This window comes from Vicugna pacos, chromosome 5, assembly GCF_048564905.1.
Source record: "Vicugna pacos chromosome 5, VicPac4, whole genome shotgun sequence".
NCBI lineage: Eukaryota > Metazoa > Chordata > Mammalia > Artiodactyla > Camelidae > Vicugna > Vicugna pacos.
This window is the reverse complement of record NC_132991.1, coordinates 64,366,322-64,381,947: the sequence shown is the minus strand read 5'-3', so window position 1 is coordinate 64,381,947 and position 15,626 is coordinate 64,366,322. Positions and strand designations below refer to the sequence as shown.

Here is a 15,626-nt window from a genome sequence, read left to right as displayed (position 1 = left end):
GCCTCTGGACTCAGACTGAATGATTCCACTAGCTTTCCTGTTTCTCCAGCTTGGAGATCACAGGACTTCTCAGCCTCCATTTTCACACAAGCCAATTCCTGTAATAAATCTCATGTAGGTCTCTGTAGATCCTATCGGCTTTGTTTCTCTGGAAAGCTCTAATAGACTTTGGTTAAGGGGCCTGACCACATCAAGGCCAGCATTTCTGAAACTGTAGCATTTTCCTCATCTTTGTCACCTTGGTGTGTAAAATGTCTGAAATAAGAGGGAATTGTGGCACCACAGGCAGCTACTCCCTTTCATCAGGAAGGCAATTTTTTTTTCCAGAACCATCTCCTCTCTCTCCCCATCAGTATTCCTCCACTTAGGTTTCAGTGTCCAGAGGGTATCATGTGACCACCTCAGCATTGAGAGAGTCTTCCGGAGATTTGTGAACTCAACTTTTGCATACAGTTTAGGGAATTCAAAAATCTTCTGAAGCCCACTGTGGTACCCAGCTTCAGAATCCCTGATCTAAAAAGTGGGTCACAGTATCTCTGAACCTCAGCTTTCAGATCCTCACTTCTCAAAGAAAAACTGAAGTCTGGACAGATTTCTAACAATCTGGTTTGAAGCAGCAATGTATTTAAAGGCCAGAGAATCAAAGAAGACAGTGTGCTATGAAAAATGTTTTGCAAACTGTAAGTTCAGCTTAATATGAGGCATATTTCTACTGTAAGAATTTTCTTTGTTACCAGTAGATTATATACCCTGATTTCCACTTGCATCTTGTGTGTGTGTGAATGTGTAAATAAAATAATAAAATCAAAGTAGAACAAAGGGAAACACACAAGTAAACCAATGCCAGGAAAACAGAAAATATTTTATTAGTTTCCAGATTGAGAAATGATGAACTTATTTCAATAGAAATCTATGACCCTCCTCAAGGAGCCCACCTTGGCATTCAAGGCCCCCCAGTCATGTTAGCGCCTGTAGTCTCCTGACCTCAGCAGGTACTGCCTCCCCCCATAGTTGGGCGACTCATAGAGGACCCAGGAGCCCTCCAGCACATTGAGAGAGTAAATCTCATTGAAGTGGAAGCGGTCCTGAAGAGGGAGCAGTCCTCAGTGATCTCTATCATCTGGCCTCTGTAATCTTCCCTCGCATAAAGTCTGATCCTGTGAGAGCCAGCCTGGCCCATCCGGAGGTGGAAAGAGGAGAAAAGCAAACCATGAAATGATTCCAACACATTCATGCCATCCAGGTTGGTGAGGACCAGCTCAAGCCATTTTCAAATACACAGTAAAAATGAATTATTTCTGAATATGTATATATTCCTCATTTTCAAAGGTGGAGATTCAGTACCTTTTTAAGATCATAAAGTGTGACTGAAAATTAAAAGGAAATCTCACTCCTTAACATATTCAGATATTTCGCAGGACGACTGTAAACCCCACTTGGGACACTGTACTACAAAGAAACCCAAGACTTTCACAGCTTATTGTTATCTTTGTCATTGTGAAGGAATATTCTAATTTCTCAAGCATGTGTGTTTGAACAGTGAAGTCAGTCCGTGAAATGAATGACCCTACATTGAGGTTAAAATAAATCTCGGAAAAATCACCAGGGACTTAGATGCTTCTGTTTCTGTGGAAAGCATAGTTAAACATCTTAAGCCTCTCAGTTAAATACTCAATTTTCACTTCATAATTTATGAATTGAATAAAGGAAAATGAAACAGAAAAATCAATAAACCCAGGGACAAATTTTTCAAAAAACGTAATGTCTCAAAACACGTGTATGAACTATATGTAGCCCATGGGTAAAATCTCTGTGATGCTCTCTATTAAGAGAAAAGTACTTTTATTTGTACAGGTGGGGAAAACCAAAATTCGCAAGAGGGGAGCAAAAAGGGAAAAGAGTCTTACAAAAATTAACACTTGTAAATGTTTCCTTTTCAACTCCTGTCTGCTCAGTAACTACCTTTTATTTTAGCATCTAATTATTTTTCTATTAGCTATTACTGGTTTTTCTACAACTCCGTTGTAAATGATCCAGGTCAGGACTTCAGTCTTGTACATGCGGGGGGCAGCCAACGCATTCTTACTCAATAAATAGTTGTTGATTAATTGGTACCTGGGCAACACTTTGCTTTTGTTCCCGGCAAATTATATTGACCTAATATACCATAGCTTACCTTTTTTTCCTCCCAGACTCTCAGTTACGCTAAATGATTGCTACTCCAAATGTTTAACCTTTGCTTGAAACTATCCATTCTGCGTCCAAAAGGCCCTGTCCTGACATGGAACAGGACTCAAACGGGGGATGAGGCGGCAGGAGCGGATGGAGTCGCTGAGGCCCATCCACTGCTGGTAGTCGGGGTAGTCCCCGCGCCGCAGGAAGTACTGGCAGCCCGAGAAGTTGGGCTGCTCGTAGAGCATCCAGCAGCCGCTGTCCACGCGGATGGAGTTGCAGCGGCCCACGTAGGGCTGCAGGTTGGCGTGGTCGCTGCTGCACTCGTAGTGGCGGCCCTGGAAGCCCCGGTCCTCGTAGAAGGTGATCTGCAAGGAAGGGGAGGAGAGGGCTCAGGCCAGGCTCGCAGCCCCCGTGTGCGGGGCCCCTGGCGGCCCGGGCGCCGGGCTCACCTTCCCCATGGCTGGAGCACACGTGCGGCGCGAGCTCAGTGCGGCGGGGCCGGCGCGCGGGTCTATATAGCAGGAGGGCTGCTGCGTCGGCAGGAACAACACAAAAGGGGCCTCCGGGGTGAGGAGGGGATTTTCATGTTCTCTTTTTCCTCTTTGCTGTCAGAGTACACGGGGCTCATTGTGGGTTTTGGTCCCATTCTCTTTGCAGTGTTCCTGTTGCTATTACTAGCTGATGCCATTGAGACCATTTGGGGGGGGGGGAAGTAATTTGAGACATCATCTATTTAATAATAGAAGTAGAGCTTCAGCCATTTCATATATAGTCCACACTTTTGTTTGTATGGGTTGGAGAAACACAGAAGAAAAAAAAACAGTGGAGGAACAAAAAGGGCAAAAAGTCTTAATGTACCAAATATAAGCTAATCTGTAAGAACTCTGTAAAAAGGAAACACCTTAACTGAATGCTGAAAATCTCAAATTAGTCTTTTAAGAGAGCTTCCTCATTAAAGGGTGTAAGAAGTTGGAATATTTTTACCAAGGGAGTTCGCAAAACTTCAAACTTTTACTATGGTGATAAAACAAAAACAAAACCAGAAAACACAGATCTTTAGTATTTGGTCTGATTGTTGCAGTCAAGCATGGAGGTAGACTGAAGATTGGATTTGTTATTTTGGCTACCTGGAATTCCAAAGGAAGAAAAGTTTAATATGCTTAATCTCAGAAAGAAGAACTAAAAGGGAAATTTCTAAAAGTTTAAGGAAATGAGAAAAAATAATACATTTAAAACTCAAAACCATATTACCTCTTAGGTTATAAGATAAAACCAAATTCTTAAGAAACCCATTTCTGGTAGGATCTAGATACACTGTTGCTCTGTGGGAAACAAAAGTAAACAAAGCTTTTGACTTAGAGGAAATTGATTGCATAAACATAAAGAGAATAAATTTTAAAAATCATCATTTTGCTCAGAGTTGTTTCCATGGGGAAAGTACTGATAGATGAAAACTGTAAATTAGGGGAAAGAACCAGAATGCAGAGTCCCAGAGAGCACCTGGAGGAGCACGATGGGGATGATAGGACGGATGACCACGTCAGCTGACGTACAAGTGAAATTTCCGATACGTCTGGAGGATCAAACAAGGGAACTTTGGGCTTGTTTTTTTCATTAACTGGGAACAGAGAAAGCTTTATTTCAGCTGAGGGAAGAAACAGGGAGTCCGGCACTTCTCGTAGAACTGAAATGTGAAAGGCTTGGGCCAAAATATGGCTTAATTTCAATGCTTCACAGAAAATCCCAGGACAAATTAATATAAGACAAATGTATATAAGACCCAAGTCCCAAACTGTACTTAGTGTGCTAAGTCAACACAGGCGGAGACCTGAGACTCTCCTTGTGCCTGTAGCACAGAAGCGGGGCTCTGCACCAGTTGTCTGGAATGACTGATGGAGACGTCTTTGGAGGGAGAATAAGAGAGAATAACACCTTATTGTACAGAGCTTTAGTCCAGGAAGTAACCTTTGTTACTCCATAAATATTCACATGGTTTCAAACAAAAGTGAAGGAAAAAGAGACTAGTTCAGATTCGGATTTTGCTGCATGGAGGGTTAGCTAATGTAAATGTCAGTCTACAAAATGAAGTGTATAGGAAATGACACTTTCTTTATTTCCTATAACTCAAAATATTTTATGAATCTAAGTCTCATTCCACTGGGATGGGGGGAAATTGTATCTTTAGTCATTGTTGGGATTTCCTCTCTTCATGTCCCCAGGCTCTATGGTTGGGTTCTATGGGTTTACCTTGAACCAAGGCATTTCATGGTGAGGGAAGATTCTTTGGAAACTACTGTGATGTCCATTGTTGGTGGCTCTCCCCAGCTTTCACACCAGCATGGAAATAAAAACTGGCGATCTTGAAAGATGTGGACATGGAGATGTGTTTTGTTCAGCTGACACCGTGTTTAGATGCCTTCGGTAATGCTTTAGGTTGGTTCATTCTTTCCACAGTTCACCATACTACCTATCATTCCTTGTCATCTTAAAAGTGATTGTTTCACTTTCAGGTATACCTCATTTTATGGTGTTTTGCTTTGTTGAGTTTTGCAAGTATTGTTTTGTTTTGTTTTGTTTTTTTACAAATTGAATGTTTGTGGCTGCTCTGAGTCAAGCAAGTCTATCAGTACCATTTTTCTAGCAGCATGTGCTCATTTCAAGTTTCTGTCTCACATTTTGGTAATTCTCATAATATTTCAAACTTTTTCATTATTATTTTACTTGTTATGGGGATCTGTGATCAGTGATCTTTGATGTTATTATTGTAATTGTTTTGGGGCACCATGAATCACACCCTTATAAGAAGGTGAACTTAATCCATAAATGTTGTGTATGTTCTGACTGCTCCATCAACAGGCCGTTTCCCCATTTCTCTTGATCTCCTCGGGTCTCCTTATTCCCTGAGACACAACGATATTGAGATTAGGTCAATTACTAAATCTACTATGCTCTCTAACTGTTCAAGTGAAAGGAAGAGTCACACGTGTCTCACTTTAAATCAAAAGCTAGAAATGATTAAGCTTAGTGAGGAAGGCATATCGAAAGCAGAGACAGGCTGAAATCTGGGCCTCCTGTGCCAAATAGCCAAGTTGTGGAAGCAAAGGAAAAATTCTTGGAGGAAATTAAAAGTGCTATTCTAGTGAACACACAAATGAAGGAAGTGAAACAGCTTTATTGTTTATAAGTTTGAGCGGTCTGGATAGAAGATCAAGCCAGCCACAACACTCCCTTAAGCCAAAGCCTAAACCAGAGCAAGGAGAACCTAACTCTCTTCAATTCTGCGAAGGCTGAGAGAAATGAGGAAGCTGCAGAAGAAAAGTTTGAAGCTACCAGACGTTGTTCATGAGGTTTAAGGAAGGAAGCTGTCTCCATAACATCAAAGTACAAGGTGAAGCAGCAAGTGCTGATGGAGAAGTTGCAGCAAGTTATCCAGAAGATCCAGCTGAGATCATTAATGAAGGTGGCTACACTGAACAACAGGTTTCAGTATACATGAAATAATGTTATATTGGAAGAAGATGCCATCTAGGACAGCTAGAGAGAAGTCAATGCCTGGCTTCAAAGCTTCACAGGACAGGCTGACTCCCTTGTTAAGAGCTATTGAACTGGTGACTTGAAGTTAAAGCCAGTGCTCATTTACCATTTTGAAAATCCTAGGGTCCTTAAGAACTATGCAAAATCTACTCTGTTGGTGCTCGATAAATGTAACAACAAAGCCTGGGTGACAGCACATCTCTTCACAACATGGTTTACTGAGTATTTTAAGCTCACTGTTGAGAACTACTGCTCAGAAAAAAGATTCTTTTCAAAATTACTGCTCATTGACAATGCACCTCATTACCCAAGAGTTCTGATGAAGATAGACAACGAGATTAATGTTGTTTTCATGCCTGCTGACACAGCATTTGTTCTGCAATCCACAGATCAAGGAGTAATTTTGACTTCTGAGTCATATTATGTAAGAAACAAATATCATCAGGCTATAGCTGCCATAGATAGTGATTCCTCTGATGGATCTGGACAAAATCAACTGAAAACCTGGAAAGGAATCACCATTTTAGATGCCACTAAAAACACTTGTGATTCATGGGAAGAGGTAAAAATATCAACAATAACAGGAGTTCGGAAGAAGTTGATGACTCTGAGGGATTCAAGACTTCAGCAGAGGAAGTAACAGCAGATGTGGTGACAATAGCAAGAGAACTAGAATTAGAAGTGGAGCCTGAAGATGTGACTTGATTGCTACAATCTCATGATCAAACTTAAATGGATGAGGAGTTGCTTCTCATGGATGAGCAAAGAAAGTGATTCCTTGAGATGGAATCTACCCTTGGTAAAGATGCTGTGAAAATTGTTGAAATGACAACAAAGAATTTAGACTATTACATGAACTTATTTGCTAAAGCATGGTGTGAGGAGTGACTCCAGTTTTGAAAGAAGTTCTGCTGTGGGCAAAATGCTATCAAAGAGCATAGCATGCTACAGAGAGGTCTTTTGTGAAAGGAAGAGTCAATTTATGTGGCAAAGTTCATTGTTTTCTTATTTTAAGAAATTGTCACAGCTGCCCAGCCTTTAGCAACCACCACCCTGATCAGTCAGCAGCCATCAACATCAAGGCAAAACCTTCCACCAGCAAAAAGATCATGACTTACTGAAGGCTCAGATGATTGTTAGTCTTTTTTAGCAGTAAAGTATTTTTCATTGATATATGTAGAGTGTAATGCTATTGCACTCTTACTGGACTATAGTATAGTGTAAACATAACTTTTATAAGCACTGGGAAGCCAAAATATTCACGTGACTCATTTTATTGTGATGTTTGCTTTATTGTTCTGAAAGTAAACAGTTTTCTAGTACAAAGCTGTATTTGAGGAACATTATCTGGAAGGTGAAAAAAATTAGCTCAATCACATAAGAAGCTTATATACTGATCAAATTAAGCCTTTTATTTGGGCTGACCCCACAATGTCTTTGGGGGTATATCTGTATTTACATCATCTTTCTCTGGCCCTTGAAGATAATGAATTGTAACCTCAAACAAGAGTTTTCAGACTCTGCATAGTTTCTATCAGTGTTTGCCAAATGAAAAAAATCTATAAGTCAAAGCAGCATTCCTAAGCATTCTCTCGGTCTGAATCACACTTTATTAGAAACTTGTATATTTTGAGGGATTAAAATATTCTTTTTCAAATGTCTTTTTCAAAAATGCAAAATGATGTAATAATAAATGGTTCTTAGTTTTGAATTTTTGTTGCTTTGTTTTTAATTTCAAATGTCCTTCCTTGCCAAAATAACAACTGGCAATCCTATGTTGGTTCCTATTTAAGGAAATTGATCTGGGAAGTCTAAAATATCAAGAACTACTTGATTTTAAGAATGTGAAAAATATGGTGAGCAATTGCTGATGGGGAGGGTCTGTTTGTTAGAAACTTCAAAATTTTATCCTAGAGTTATTTCAGAAATTATCCTGCCAAGGGAGAAGGGACAAATTGGGATATGTGATTAAGAAATACATACTACTATGTATAAAATAGATAAGAAACAAGGAAATATTGTATAGCACAGGGAATTATAGCCATTATCTTGTAATAACTTTTCAGGGAGTATAATCTGTAAATATACTGAATCACTATGCTGTATCTTTGAAACCAATATAATATTGTAAATCAACTATTTTTCAGTAAAACAGATTTAACCAAAAAAAAGAAAGGAAGGAAGGAAGGAAGGAAGGAAGGAAGGAAGAAAGAAAGAAAGAAAGAAAGAAAGAAAGAAAGAAAGAAAGAAAGAAAGAAGTAAATTATCCTCCATAGAACCCCTACATTAGGATGACCATAACAGCAATGGACATATTTGAACCTGAGCTAGAATCCATGCTTCCCTCCTGCTGAGGGACCCTGGATGTGTTATTAAGTTTAACTTAACCTCAGTTGTTTTCATGAGTGTTGTAAATAAAAGGCTTAATTTGTTCAATATATAAGCTTCTAATGTGATTGAGCTAATTTTTTTCACCTTCCAGATGATGTTTCTCAAATATACCTTATACTACAAAACTGTCACATTCTTTTTGTGTCGCAGGGCATTTTCATTTTAAACACAGTAGTGTTACTCAGCATCTTCATCACTGTCTGCTATTGCTAACATTAACTATCATTAATCTTTATTATTCTCAGAATCTTTTACAAAAGATGTAGAATTCACCAGCAAAGGCACAAAACTGACTGTAGAAGTGACTGGAACCCAGTTCCTCAACATTTCTCTCTTGGAATTCTAAAGAAGAAAAAGGCCATTTCATCTTAGGTTGCAAGCTCCCTGTAATTTTGTGTGAGAGAAAAAAATAGAGAAAATAAGTCAATTATAAAATGTTGGGATTGTTCTTAGAATTGCTGTTCCCTAGAAGATTTATATGTGAGTCTCAAGCATGGTTAGCACAAGAAACAGGCAGACTTTGTAGTTCTGGATCATTAAAATTTCTCCTGAATGACAAGAGGGCCATTGGAGGGTTCCAGTAGAGGCTTGTACCTCAAGACCAGTGGGCTGGAGAAAGGAATAAAGGGGCGGAAAGTTAGGGGATGGTGGGTAGGAGAAAGGATGAGGTCACCTGGAGGAGACTGTGATAGAGAAACGGTGACCAGTGACTTCCTGGCCTCTCGTTCCCCAGCCAAAGGGCCAAAGGTCAGAATTGGCTACTCCTGAGATGCAACTCTTGTCTGTTGTGTGAAAAATAGATTTTTTTTCTATGCACAGAAAGCTGTTTTCATTAGAGAAATTGTTCCAAAGCAGGAAAAAAAAAATGTGCTACAGCGAGGTAACGTTTGTAAGGAAGTTCTAAATGTATATGTCCTGCCAGGAAAACACTTTCACTTCCCAAATGTTAAGGAATAAAAACACGCATCATGAGAAATATATAAATAAGTATTGTTCCATTTTTCCCCCTAGAAATGAGTCATGGGATGCCGTAAAACTGCTTAATAACAGTACTTGATAAACAAGTGATTACAGAAGTACTATTTAGAACTTGGAAAGTACTTGACCGAATAAAGTGGTTATGTATGTATTATTTAACATTAGTATTTAGTATTATTGGGTGTATGAGTTCTGTGGCAATCGGGACAATGCCTTCTGTTTGTTTGTTTTGTTTGTTTTTTCATCCCCAATGCTGCACAGAGCAGACCTCTTGAAAGGTGCTCAAAAAATGGTGAAGTTCCCAACTCGAAGAAGCTAGGCTTCCTGGTGGCTAACAATTGGGCAGTTTATTAAAATAAAAAATAACTTGCACTATGAGTGGGCAGTCTCATTTCTAGGTCTCTATCCTCCAGAAATGATGGCATGTGTAGCTAAAGGTATATGTGTGACGATGTTCATGGCAGTCTTGTTTGTAAAAGCAAAATTGGAAAAGCTTAATCGCCAGTGGATAAATGGTTAAATAATCTAGGGGACCTCCAACAATGGAACACTATGCAGCCACTAAACAGAATTAGGTACTGATCTAGATATATGTCCATATCACATTACATTTTAAAAGCAAGTTGCAGATTAATATGTACAGCATGGTTTCATTTTTTTTTAAATCGAGGTACTGGGGATTGAAGCCAGGACCTCATGCATGTTAGGCATGCACTCTACCACTGAGCTACACCTACCCCCCAAAATGATTTCATTTTTGTAAGGGAAAAAAAAAGCATGGGTTTCATGAGCTAGCTATATAAACAAGGGAAAAATTCAAGAAGGTACCCACCAAACATAAAGAAGGACTGTCAATGGGCTCAGAAGGACCACCTCCACTTGATTTATTTGCATTAGCTGGGCACCGTGTACAGCTGGACAGCTTCTGTACTTCATGCAGTGTTTGGCTCAGCAGCTGTACTGGCCAAGAGGTGCAGCCTGGTCAGGAGCTGTTTTAGAAGAGGAAGAAGAGTCCGAAAGTACAGCAATGGCCGATGGCAGCCCTGGCATTAGTTACATGATACTGTGCTGGAAAGTAAACAAAAGTACAATTTCTTATATAGTCTAATCAGGCTTTTCAAATGGGCTGCCCTGCACCACTCATCTGTGACCCTCTGTGGCCTACAACCACATCGTGGGTCAGAAGGAAACTTCTGGAATGTTGTTCCTCAGTTGAATGCCTGCCTCCCTTCTTAACCTATCACCCTCTCCCATTTCTCTCTTTTGATCTTCTTTTCTTTATTTCTCAGACAGGCTACTTCCTTTCTCCACCCAGACTTCGGAGCCTTATTCAAAACTCATCCTACCTTGAAATCCTTCTAGAACAGACCCCACCCCTTCTTATCCACGCTTCAATCTTCAACAAGGAGCATTTACAGGTGAATTAATTGGCACACAATGAAAGAGAAACAGAAGCCAGGGATTGCCAACAATACAGACTAGATACTTTATTAGGTTCCAAAATGAGAAAATAGTGGTGTGAACCTATTTTAGTATAAATCCACCACCCTCCGCAAAGAGCCTGCCTTAGCATCAAGGGCGCCCCAGTCGTGATACCGCCGGTACTCTTGGGGCCGCAGCAGGTACTGCCGGCCGCAGTAGTTGGGCATCTCATAGAGGACCCAGCAGCCCTCCAGCACGTGGAGGGAGCGGACTTCACTCAGGTGGAAGCGGTCCTGGATGCAGGAGCAATCCTCACTCAGCTCCATCATGAGGCCTTTGTGATCCTCTTTCTCATACAGTCGTAGCCTGTGGGAACTTGCCTGCTCCGTGCACAAAGAGAAGGAGCAGAAAAAGCAACCAAACAACAGATGAACTTGGCAGGTTGGGGCACAAGCTTGTCAGTGTCAAAGCTGAGACTGAAATTGCTCTGAATGCTGTGTACAGATCTGTGTCCTACTAGCATTTGACAAATAGGTGCATGCTCATTTTCTACTTCTTATGTAAGCAATGGAATTTTTAAGAGGTTCAATGTCTGGATTAGAACCCATCAAGATCTCAAATTTCCTGATTCCCTAATTTCTTGATTCCTAGGTGATAAACCTATGTTTGGGGGGAAAATGTGAAGTAGTTTGCCTATATTTTAGTATGAGTGTTATCTCCCCAATTTATATACATATACACATGTACATATAAATTTACCACTGAAATAGGATTTTAAAAAAATCACATCCTTCGGTGGAAAATTTGTTTAAATAGTCGTTTGAAACCAAAATTCAACTGATTTTCCAAATTAAGAAAAATTACCTTTTCCAAAATTGGACCACACCTTTGAATATCCTATGTTAGCAACAGAGTGTTCCATTTTTACTAGTCTACAGTGGAAATGATCTAATTCGTTCATTTTCGATTCCTTTGCTACAGGTAAAAATTAATTTGTTAGAAATACTGCTTTCTTATGCCCAACCAGCTTCCGACCTGCAAGTTTTAGTTTATGTCCCACTATGATATTACATTTGTTACGGACAAGTTTTGATTGACCTAAATGGCAGCAAAAATTAAACACAAACCTGGCTCCCTATGCGAATTCTTCCTTATGTTCTCTGCTGTTTTTGTGCCTGTATCTCTCTGGGCTTCCGCAGCTATCTAAAGCCCATTTAATCCTTCTGTGTTTTTAAAGGAAAACCTCCCTCACTCTAACACCCATCAATAATATGGTGAGGAAACTCTGGAGACGTGATTGGAATCAAGCCGGACTCACTTGGGGGATGAGACAGCAGGAGCGGATGGAGTCGTTGAGGCCCATCCACTGCTGGTAGTCGGAGTAGTCCCCGCGCCGCAGGAAGTACTGGTGGCCCTGGAAGTTGGGGCGCTCGTAGAGCATCCAGCAGCCGCTGTCCACGCGGATGGAGTTGCAGCGGCCCACGTAGGGCTGCAGGTTGGCGTGGTCGCTGCTGCACTCGTAGTGGCGGCCCTGGAAGCCCCGTTCCTCGTAGAAGGTGATCTGCAAGGTAGAATAATTCAGATTTCATATTCTCCCAATAATAAATCTTGGATAGAGGCTTTCCCCCCTCCCCTCCATTTGATTTCACTTGTGTTCCGCTTACCTTCCCCATGGCTGGTTGACACGGGTTATGCGAGTTCAGTGTGATGGGGCCCAGCGGCGCTGCGGGTCTATATAGCAGGACGGCTGCTGCGTTGGCAAGAACAATACAAAAGGGGCCCCCGGGGGTGAGTAAGGGAATTTTATGGATCCCTTTTACGTGCTGCATTCAGTGGAAATGCCTGTCGAGTTTGCCCTCATTCTCTGGTATATTCTAACGCTGTCCTGAACGGCTTCTGGATGAATCCCTAGAGTGGCTTTTATTTGGATTCTTAGTGTTTTATAAATTTATCAGCACAGCAGTCTGCACTTTTGACCTGAAACTTGTGTCTCTATACATACGATTCAATTATACCCCGTGTATTTTCCAGGGAAAAATCTATGCCTTAATGGAAGTGCCCAGAATTCCGGAGAGACTGTGGGTGAACAGAATGCCACAAGTACTAATTTTCCTGGACCACAGAGACCACTCTATCTTAAAACTTCTTTCTTTACAGGACTTGTCAATCCAGTGCAGAACACAAAACTGGATTCTGATCTTCACTAGTTTTGACTGTGTTGACTGGATGCTTTAAGACGTACCTAATGACTTCCTCTTTGGTGAGTATACTTCATGTTGCTGGAAATGAGCTTCTGGTAGCCAACTTGTGATAAGAACCAAAAGAAAAATTTTATGGCCATTGGGTCCAAGACTGAGAAGTATACTACTTTATGGGTTGCTTCCTCTTTGCCAGGGGAAGGAAGTAAAATCTTCATGGACTCAGAATATTCACCTGGTAACCACATGAACTTGGCAAGCCACACAACCTCTCAGAGCATGTGTTATTTTACCTTACTTATCTCATGGGATATAGTCTGTTGAATGAGAAAGAAAGAAGGAGAAAAAGAGCAGCCTCTGATATTTGGAAGCTGGCCTGGCCCTTGGAGCTGGGCCATTTTTCCCCATTAGACATAAACAATCTCACAAAATACCAACTTCGGGGAAGGTTGTCATGAGATCATGAAGAAATGAGACAAAATAAGGCCACTTCTTAATTTTGTCTAAGAACAGGCAAAAACAAAGCCAATGTGCCACCCACAAAATACCAAACACCCCCCTGCCCAGCCAAAAACACTAACTGCTACTTCTTTATCAATTAAAGCTTTGTCCTTGGTCTTTACTCCCTTCCCCATGAGTAGATTTATTAAGATATCCAATTATAAAATTACCTCTGCTGTCTGACAACATCCAATCTAGAGTGAACTCCTGCTTTTCTAGACACTTCCCCAAATCATCCAACCAAAATACAAATCCCTCAGCAGTTCCTTCTAACACCACCTTGCTGAGATAGTCCGTGCTTCCCCATGGTGTGTGTTCTCTGTCACTGTAACCAGTAACAAACCCCCTTGTTTCACAACAGGTGTTCCTTGTGGTCTTTGGCTGAAGGACAGTGATATGAATGATGAGATTATGTGTTTAATGTGTTTGGCACATACTTGGCACAAATGAACACTGAATAAATGTTTAATACTAATAATAGTGAGGCATTATTAGGGATGACATCAACCTATTTATCTTTCTCAAAAATGCCTAAAAAATTTCTGAATTACGAAGCCATTTTGTGGTAAAATGTAGATTTGGAAGGGACTTTAGAAATTACCAAGTGCTTTTCAAACGCCAGTGTGCATAAGAATCACTTGTGCTTATTAAAAATGCTACTTACCAGGCTCCACCCTCTCCTGAGATTCTGCATCATTGGATCTGGAAAAGATTCTAGGAAGTGTATTTTTACTCAGCACCAGATCGTTCTTGGGCCAAACTTTGAAAAACACTACTCCGATTTATTCCTTCATTTTTTTTCTGATATGGGAAACATGTGTTTCAGCCATCCACAGTTAATGTTTTATCAGCAATTATACCAATATTTTCTTTAAACATGTAGGCAGAAATGCTCTCTGCTTTGTTCTAAAGAATTTCACATGCACACTATGAGAGGATCAAAGCAGAAGTACCAGGACGTAAGTGATTGTGCTGGTAAAACAGGAAAAGGGACAAAGGGTCAGAAAACTCATATTAGTCTTGCCTCAGAATGGCATCGTCTTGACATTTCTCCCAGAGTGAAGCCAGGGTGATCAGAACCAAAACATGTCTAGTCACACTGCTGCTGTAGACGGAATGTTTGTCTCCCCTCTAAATTCATATATTGAAATCCTCATCTTCCATGTGATGGTTTCTGGAGATGGGGCCTTTGGGTGATAACTAGGTCATGATGGGATTATAGAAGAGATGCACAGAGGGGATGCACAGAGACAGCTTGTTTCCTCTCTCTGCCAGGTGGGGATACAAGGCGAAGACCACCTGCAAACCAGGAAGTGGGTTCTTTCCAGGCACCGGATCTGCCAGTACCCTGATCTCGGACTTCCTAGCCTCCAGAACTGTGAGAAATAAATGTTGTTTAAGCCACCCAGTCTCTGGTATTTTTGTTACAGCATCCTGAACTAATACAGCCGCTTGCCTGCTTGAAACACTTCGCTGACTCCTATTTCCTCTGGAATCAAGGACCGGTGCCCCAGCATGGCACCCCAGACCTGACTTCTCTGTGCATCCCCAGACTCTGTCTGATCACACCGAGCCACATGTAGTTTCCCAAGTGCACGATGCTATTTTCACACTTCTTTTGTTTTTGAACATATTGATCCTTCTCACCGAGACACCAATTCTACGTTTTTCACCCAGAGAAATTTTACCCTTCCTTCCAGGCTCTCCTCAAGTGTTCTCTGTAAAGATTTTCTTGAACCCTTCTTAATCTTCCAGGCTGAATTTAATACTACCTAGTTGGTTCCCCAAGTGTCTTGTTCATATCACCATAATGGTAATTATCACTTATCTATTTTATTTAGACATCAGTTCCTTGAAATAAATGAGGACAGTCCCATCCGAGGGTAGAGACTTTTCCATTTTTACTTTTGTATTCTCACTAGCTGGAGAAATGAACTGGCTCATAAAGGTTACTTAGTACCTGCCTGGGGGATGTGAGTATTTCCTGATCTGAAATTTATCATTCTAATAGTCTTTGGGACCTATTTCAATGCTCAGCATAACAAGCCTCCATACTCACATCAGAGTTCAGCATTTGCAGCTTTCAATGTGTGGGATGACACAGGCACCCTGCATTTGATCTGTTTAATGGGACTTTATAAGAGGCGAGATGAGTAAGCAAAAGAGAGAGAACAGAAATGTTGTGTTGTCCACTAAGCCCTCAGCTCCTTTGTAATTCTGTCTAATTTTTATGTCTCCCAAGATGCCAAATTAATGTTACAACAGCAGCGGCCAATTCTAGAGCTTTACTGGTGTCTGAGGTCCAGTCAGCAGCTGAGCTGACTGCCACCTGCTTGCTTCCTAGTAATTAATGCAGCGTTTGTATCGTATATGTGCTTGGGTAAATGAGAAGAGGTCATTTGGTTGGCAGGTGTGTAGACCAAACTA

General features: G+C 40.9%; 1 protein-coding gene and 1 pseudogene across 1 annotated transcript; both read right to left on the bottom strand.

Annotated features, from left to right (window-relative positions):
* Window positions 1-899: 899 nt before the first annotated feature.
* LOC140696636 (gamma-crystallin D-like) lies at window positions 900-2,633 on the bottom strand (annotated as a pseudogene).
* A 7,907-nt stretch (window positions 2,634-10,540) lies between these two features.
* On the bottom strand, window positions 10,541-12,329 carry LOC102532529 (gamma-crystallin C). The gene is made up of 3 exons (XM_006205233.3): window positions 12,165-12,329; window positions 11,819-12,061; window positions 10,541-10,880 (listed from the first exon to the last, which is right to left on the bottom strand). Exons 1-3 carry the CDS (start codon window positions 12,327-12,329, stop codon window positions 10,608-10,610), a joined length of 681 nt encoding a protein of 226 aa, XP_006205295.2. The 3' UTR covers window positions 10,541-10,607.
* Between the last annotated feature and the right edge of the window lie 3,297 nt (window positions 12,330-15,626).

Bases quoted from the DNA above. Each gene is read 5' to 3' on its own strand.
- LOC102532529 (XM_006205233.3), bottom strand. From the start codon at position 12,329: ATGCAGCACGTAAAAGGGATCCATAAAATTCCCTTACTCACCCCCGGG. The intron at 12,062-12,164 runs GTAAGCGGAACA...TCTACCTTGCAG, and splicing joins GTCAACCAGCCATGGGGAAG to ATCACCTTCTACGAGGAACG. The intron at 10,881-11,818 runs GTGAGTCCGGCT...TGCACGGAGCAG, and splicing joins CCTGCTGTCTCATCCCCCAA to GCAAGTTCCCACAGGCTACG.